Below are 7,171 nucleotides of genomic sequence, written 5' to 3'. Positions count from 1 at the left end.
GGCCCCTGGGGGCCCACCCTTGTGGCTTTTGGGGGCTGAGGTTTGTGGGATGCTGGAAACCAATGATTATGGGCATCTGAGCCCCCTGAGTTGCCCGTGGGGTGCGCAGGGGTGGCTTCCAAGTCGCCCAAGGGGGACATGAGCATGGCCTCAGAGTCGCCCTCTGAGGGGGTAGGGGGTGGCCTCGGAGTCACTTGCTGGGGGGGCGGGGATAGCCTCCAAGTCACTCAAGGGGGGGCTGAGGGGCAGGCGCAGGTGTGCCCTCTCAGTCGCCCTCTGGGGACACAGGGGTGGCCTCCAAGTCATCCTCTGCAGGTGCAGGGGTGGCCTCCGAGTCACCCTCTGGGGGCACAGAGGTGGCCTCCAAGTTACCAGTGGGGGGTCTGGGGGTGGCCTCTGAGTCGCCCCAGGGGGGTGCAGGGGTGGCCTCCAAGTTGCCCAAGGGGGGCACAGGGGTGGCCTCCTGGCCGGCCACCGTGGGCAGCGCCTGGTAGGTCAGGGTCCAGTACTGCAGGTAGCCGGTCCTCAGGTGGTGCTTCATGGAGCTGTCATCCATCTTCTTGGTGATCTCCAAGTAGTCACCGTTCTCTGCGGTGTAGGGATCCCAGTGGGTGGGCACGGCCGAGTGGCCCATGTTGGGGTCCCTGCAGAGTGAAAAGAGGTGGGGCGGAGACAGGACTCCTAGGAGGCTGGAGGCCTGTGTCTGCCTTCAAGCTGACCCCAGGCATCGCAGCACCTTCTAGGGTCGTGTGTGTGGCCTCTTATGCTCATGTACACGGGGGGACAGCGAGGCTCTGGGAGGGTAAGCAACTTGCCTAAAATCTCCCAGCTGGCAAGAGAGGGAACAGGGACCGGAACCCAAGGTGCAGGGCCACGGTGGCAGGAGGCCCTAGTGTTTACTGCTCTTGGCCCTGGGCTCAACCCACGCCTTACCCAGTTCTGGCGAAGTTGGTCCAGTAGGCGATCATGGCCTTGGAGACAGTCCTGTCTTGGAGCCGGTAGCCCAGGGGGGTGGAGAAGGGCTTCCCGAAGACGTACTGGATGTCGTCGGTGTGGTCGGCACCCACCCACTTGGGGTAGACGGGCATCCGAGAGGGATGGGCAAACAGGTAGCTGTAGGTCTTGGCACCCCTGAGGGGGAGGAGAGATGGCCCAGGTTGGCAGGGGGCCCCGGAGGGAGGCCGGGGACAGCGGGGAAGGTGGGCGGCTCCCGCAGGCTCACGAGGAGACAGACCTGCCACCCAGCAGGGAGAGCCGCAGGCCGCCTGCACGGATTCATGGATTCTATGATTTCAATTGTTCACACTTGGCCTCTACGAAATGTTTTTAGGCATCTTTCTCCTCTTTTGCAGTATCGGGAAAGATTTTTTGTTAAGTGAGAGTGTGGCGTGGATAACACCGAGGTCCGTGCTCAATCCCTGCACCGGCCGGCTGCTCTTCCACACCCCCCCATAAAAAAGACTTTTTTCTCTCCAAGTGAACCTGCATTTTGCCTTTGATTGAATGAGGTTTATGCCCTCAGCTGTTTCTCTTTTTGCCTTGACTGATAGGAAACTCAGAGCTAGACCTATGGCTTGGCTGAGAGGCCTCAGCAGGAGGGTGCAGCGGCCCCCCGGGGAGCCACCCCTGCCAGATCCTCACTTGGCGTTGGCTCTGTGCTGGGCCAGGGCGATCTCCGTGGGCACCAGGAAGAGGACGTCAGTCTCAAAGTCCACCACGGTCTTCTTCTTCTTCTCCTCCGATGGGTCCTGGGCCCAGGGCTTGGTGTAGACGTCAAAGGTGGCGTTGGCGCCTCTGAGCCCCTTCGTGATGGTGAGCCCTTTGACTAGCTTGTAGAAGTCCTCCCTGCAGGGACCAAGCAGGCACTGGACCGTCCCCTCAAAGCCAGCGGGAGGGTGTCTGCACACCCCCTTGATACGGTGCTAACTTCCTCACTTCCAACCCTCTGCAGATGCCTCCCACCAGGCTCATTCATTCACGTGTTGCTTCTGGGTCCTGTGCCCCCTGCTTACTCTGTGACAACCTTGTTGGTCCTGTCGATGGCCGGCATGTCGATGGTGGCAAATATGTGGCCATCTATGTTGTTGGTGCCTGCTATGTAGTCGATGTCAGCAGCATTGGCGTACAGGTTGACAGGGTCATCAGGGATGAAGTCTCCATCGATGACAGGGATGAAGCCCAGGTAGTGCAGCATGGGGTCTGCAGGGCGGGGGGAGCCACAGGTCCTTGTCCCTCCCGGTGTCTGCCTGACCCTCCCCTTGGCCTCTTGGGGCTGGAGCTGGAGATCTTCCCTCTCAGATCTGGACCAGGGTTTCTCTACCTCAGTAAGGACACTTGGGGCTTCCGTCCTGCTCATTCCTCTAAGTCAGAGAGCAATGGAACCCCATCCTTTGCATCTTTCCCTGAAGTGAATTAAACTGGTAATTCTAGGTGGGGTGTGGGCTGTCCTGTGCAGTGTAGGGTATTGAGCAGAATCCCTGGTGTCCAGCCACCAGGTTCCAGTAGCACCTCCCTCCCCAGCTGTGACCATCAAAAACGTCTACAGACTTGCTGAATGTGCCAGGTTGAGAGCTACTGGTCCAGGGGCCGGGCTGTCCCCTTGCTTCAGCATCAGCCCCCCACCCTTCTCTCCCTGTCTTCTTGCTGGACCTAAATCAGGAGGGAGGAAGACCTAGAAGCAGTTGGGGGGACGGATGGAGACGGAGGCCCCCCTCTCTCAGGGCTGGGTTCTAGTCTGTGAGCCAAAACCTGTGTGTGGCCTGCATTGCCCTCGGGACCCCCTGAACCAGGCCCTGGAGGACCGCGCAGCTGGCACAGGGCAGGTGGCCGCGCCGGCTTTCATTCGGCCCCACACAGCCCTTTCTCTTCCAGCTGAGCTCCGGACGAAACAGCAGGTTGGCACCGGGGCTGTGCTGGCTGCGTGGGCCCGTCTTGCCTGGCACTCACGGTTTCATTCACTTCAGGTAAAGATGCACATGCCGGGGCTCCACTGCTCTCTGCCTTGGAGGAATGAGCAGGAGAGAAGCCCAGCACCAGGCGGGAGCGGCTGACACTCCTAGGTGTTTGCTGATGGGGTCCCCAAGCCTCTCAGGTGTAGAATAGCCCAGCAGGAAGGGCCAGTGCTGCAGTGGGGCTCAGTCCGCGTCGGCAGGTGGGAGAAGGAGTCAGACCTGCAGAGAGACGCTGGCACCTCCTGCTGATTCCCCAAAGATGGTGATGTTGTTGGGGTCTCCCCCAAAGGCAGCGATGTTCCTCTTCACCCAAGCGATAGCCATGTGCTGATCCCGAAGGCCATAGTTCCCTGGGGCAGGGAAGGGGGAGGAGCCTTTATCAGGGACCCTCAGCCCCCAGCCCACGTGTAGTAGATGCAGATCAACATGGGTGGGATGAAAGTGTCCTCAACTGTGTGCAGACCCTAGTAGCACCCAGGATGGCCGATGGTGGGTCCCCAGGAGGCTGAGCCAGGGTGGGGTGCTGTGGGGGTTGGGGCAGAATGGCCAGGCCCCGCTTTTCTCTCCCACTCCCTGCCACAGCCCCGCCTGATATCTGTCCTGTGCTTCTGTGCCCGCAGGCGTCTCTGCTTCAAGGTGTCGTTTTCTGTCTCCTGTTTGGCTCCCTATCCCTGCTCCTCTCGGTTTCTGTCTGTGTCTCAATCTGTCTGCCTGTCTATCCTGCAGCCTCTTTTATTTTGCTACAGCTGCCAAGGGGCTCCTGTGTCTCACGACTCAACTCCAGCTTCCTGGCTCTGTGAATGGGATTCTGGACCTTTTTGTGGGGCTGTCAGGAGTTGTTTGGGGTCGAGGGGCACTGAGGAGCATCCTCCTCCTGGGCTCGGAGCTCATGAGGTCCAGCATATGTACCGTCCCACTCCCCTGGGCCGAGGGCACCCAGCGGACCTGGCAGGTTGGTGTCCCCAGTGCTGAGAAAGCCAAGGGGGCCGACACGGTAGTTAAAGGTGACCACGATGACGTTGCCACGTGTGGCAATCTCCTGGCCATCATACAAGTAGATGTTGAAGAAGTTGGGCCCATGGCCGGCCCCCATGAGGAAGGCACCTCCGTAGATCCAGATCATGACGGGCAGGTCCCAGGAGACTGAGGAGGGGGAGCAGACCACGTGACCCCAGACCCCACCTAGCCCCCTCCCAGCTAGTCCCCTTTTCCTGTGCAGCACGTGCACCCTGGGTCTGCCCTGCCCCAGGCTGGGGGTCCAGTAGCGGGAGGTCCCCTCCCCACCTCTGTGCTGATTTCAGGGAGGTTCAGCCTTGCAGTCACCAGACACGAGCCAGGAGCAGGGCCCAGGGCTCTGGCTATTTGGGGTCTCCCGTGGGGAGTGGGCAGGGGGCAGACCTTGCTTCCTGCCCTGGGGGACCCAGATGTTGAGGTAGAGGCAGTCTTCGCTCCCGTAGGTGGCATCCTGGGTGACAGTGGCCTGCAGGCATCGCTTCTTGAAGTTCTTGGCCTTCAGGGTCCCTGCGGGCAGGGAGAGGGGTGGCGTGATAATGGCCGCTGCCCACACCAGCCCCCGCAGGGCCGGCCCGGCCCCTGCCCGCTCCCACCTTGCCAGCCAGGGTGCGGCTGGGGGTTCTCCAGGGCCGTGGTGGGGGCAGCGAAGGGGATGCCCTTGAAGATGTCCACGGAGTCGCCCAGGAGGTTGAGCTTCTTGTTGACGCCTTCCACGAAACCTCCCTCTGTGTACACTGCGCCCAGCTGGGAGTGAGTCACGGCAGGTCAGGTGGGCTCAGGCCTGGTGGGCCTGGATCTAGAGGCTCCCCAGAGACAGTTTCAAAGGAGGACAAATCTGCCCCTGAGACCAGGGCGGGGCCCCCTGCCAGTTGCCCAGGGCCCCCCACACCCCAGGGGATATCCTGCTCCCTGAATCTCAGAGGAAGCTGATTCAACCAGTGTTCCCACTTGGGAAGCCTCCCGAGGGCTGGGTGGAGGTTTGGTTCTGATTGTGGCTGTCTGGCTGCTGGCAGTGGTAGATGCTCAGTGTATCCTGAGTGTTTCATACCCAACTGTGAGCCTCCTGAGGGTGGGCCCTTCTTTCTGCTTCCCTCATCTCCCCCCGCAGGGCTTCACTGTCTGGGCACATCCAGCTAACTGGCCAAGTCCTCGCAGCACTGTGCTCCCTGCTGGTAAGGACCCCATCCCACCCCGGGCCATCAGAACTGCTGCTGCGTGCCCACGGGGGCCAGCACGTCCATCCTCATGAGGGGCCTGGAGTGGGCACTCATCTGCCCACTGTCCCTGAGGGAACTGAGGTTCAGCAGCCTTCCTGCTCGGTCACCCTACTGGGAAGCAGCTATCTGGCCTCAGGGCCCAGCTCTTGTCCTCTCCCAGTGAAGCCTCCTGTCTATTCAGGGCAAGGCCCACTGTCCCTGAGGGAACTGAGGTTCAGCAGCCTTCCTGCTCGGTCACCCTACTGGGAAGCAGCTGTCTGGCCTCAGGGCCCAGCTCTTGTCCTCTCCCAGTGAAGCCTCCTGTCTATTCAGGGCAAGCACAGGAGCAGTTCCACCTGCCCGGGTGGCAGTGGCAGGTCGCTGCTTCCTGGCTCTCACCTGTGCCAGGTTCCAGGTGGGAAAGGCAGGACAGTCCTGAACCCCAGGCCCAGCCTCTGAAGTCTGGGCTGCTGGGTCCCCTGCCACACTGGGTGGGAGCGCAAGGCGGGCTGGAGCTGGAGAGCATGGAGCCGGAGCAGCACCTGCCAGCACTTTGGGGAACAGCTGCCGGGCATCGAGCCTGCTCCACCCTCCCACACACACGCCAATGGGAGGGACAGAGAACCGGGTCAGCACCTGGGGTGCCGGGAAGTCACTTCACAGAAGTGTCCGTGTGATCGAGAATGGCCTCAGGGCTTCAGAGGGGGGCCCCAAGGTTATGGGGACCCTAGCCAGAGTGGCAGCATGGCAAGAAGTAATGGTGGGTGCTGGAGCAGCAGGGAAGAAGCCTGGACCTTCCAGCACCCCAAAGAGAACTCTCCCAAGAAAGAGAGTGACCTCCCTGCATGGCAGGGAGCCCAGGACCAACGTTAGAACCTCCAGGTTCAAGGGGGCGGGTCCCAGGGGCAGGAAGGATGCCCGACTGGGTGGGGGGTCCCCAGGGCCTGAGAGAGCAGGATGAGGGGTGAAGAGACAGAAGGTCGGAGAACGGAGGGGTGGGGGCTGGGTCCCCTGTGCAAGTCCTGCTGGGGGTAGAGACCGGGCTGTTGGGGTTTCTGTGCCTTGTTCTTTGCACCCACGGGCGAGCAGCTGGAGGGGCAGATGCTATAGATTCATACTCCCGGCTCACTCTGGAGGGGAGCCAGACATCAGAGGAGTGTTCCTGCAGAGGCCCTGCTGGAAGGCCCGAGCTGCCTCTCCGCTGCTCCACTGCTTAGCAAATAAAAACTCAAGGCCCACTTATACTTGAATTTCAGATAAACAATGTTTTTTGTTTTTGTTTTAGTATAAGTATGTTCCAAATATTGTGTGGGACATACTAATACCAAAATTATTTGTGGTGGACTGGCCGGTTAGCACAGTTGGTTAGAGCACGGCCTTATAAGACCCAGGTCACGGGTTTGGATCCCCGCACTGGCCAGCCACCAAAAAAGAATTATTAATGGTTTATCTGAAATTCCAGTGCCATTGGGCATCCTGTATTTTATCCAGCAGCTGGAGTCATCATATGAAAGAGAAGGAGCCAAGCACTGGCTGGTCCTGCAGACTATGTGACTATTGCTGGGTTCTCTTTCTTTGGCTGGGACCCTGTCTTCCCTCCTCTAGCCCTGTCCCCAGTTTCCAGCTCTGGTTCAGTGGGAGGGCCCTGGTCCCTCTGCTGGACTCTAGCTTACCTTTGCTGCACTTGCCACTGCCAAGCAGCAGGCGAGGCTCCAGACAATCATCTCCAGGTTCCCCATGGTGCGGGCTGCCTCCAGGTGGCCCTTCTTCCAGGCCATGGTTATTTATGGAGCCAGAGCCAAGGTTGCCTGCATACACACACACTCTGGAGCACGCACATGCACACACACATACACACACACACAGGTGCAGGAACGCTCCGTCTTTCCCAGGGCCCTCTGCTCCCAGGCACCCACAGTGCACCTGTGCAGGTTTCTGCCTACCTGGGAGCAGAGGCAGGTGGCCCAGTTGGGTGGGCGTGCTGCAAGGAGCAGGCCTGGCTGGGTGCAC

General features: G+C 60.4%; 1 protein-coding gene across 1 annotated transcript; it reads right to left on the bottom strand.

The window, feature by feature from the left end:
* Positions 1 to 265: 265 nt before the first annotated feature.
* On the bottom strand, positions 266 to 6,900 carry CEL (carboxyl ester lipase). The gene is made up of 10 exons (XM_008563830.1): positions 6,835 to 6,900; positions 4,559 to 4,709; positions 4,350 to 4,472; positions 3,897 to 4,094; positions 3,171 to 3,301; positions 2,548 to 2,671; positions 2,013 to 2,199; positions 1,642 to 1,845; positions 934 to 1,131; positions 266 to 644 (listed from the first exon to the last, which is right to left on the bottom strand). Exons 1-10 carry the CDS (start codon positions 6,898 to 6,900, stop codon positions 266 to 268), a joined length of 1,761 nt encoding a protein of 586 aa, XP_008562052.1.
* Positions 6,901 to 7,171: the final 271 nt, after the last annotated feature.

Source organism: Galeopterus variegatus, unplaced genomic scaffold, assembly GCF_000696425.1.
Source record: "Galeopterus variegatus unplaced genomic scaffold, G_variegatus-3.0.2 Scaffold176, whole genome shotgun sequence".
NCBI classification, from domain to species: domain Eukaryota; kingdom Metazoa; phylum Chordata; class Mammalia; order Dermoptera; family Cynocephalidae; genus Galeopterus; species Galeopterus variegatus.
This window is presented reverse-complemented; position numbering and strand designations above follow the sequence as displayed.

What these genes read in the sequence shown, in the direction of transcription:
- CEL (XM_008563830.1), bottom strand. Translation starts at nt 6,900, where the DNA reads ATGGGGAACCTGGAGATGATTGTCTGGAGCCTCGCCTGCTGCTTGGCA. An exon ending in CAGCACAGAGCCAACGCCAA is followed by an intron (nt 1,132 to 1,641) that starts GTGAGGATCTGG and finishes CCTCCCCCTCAG; the next exon opens with GGGTGCCAAGACCTACAGCT. An exon ending in ACCAACTTCGCCAGAACTGG is followed by an intron (nt 645 to 933) that starts GTAAGGCGTGGG and finishes TTCACTCTGCAG; the next exon opens with GGACCCCAACATGGGCCACT.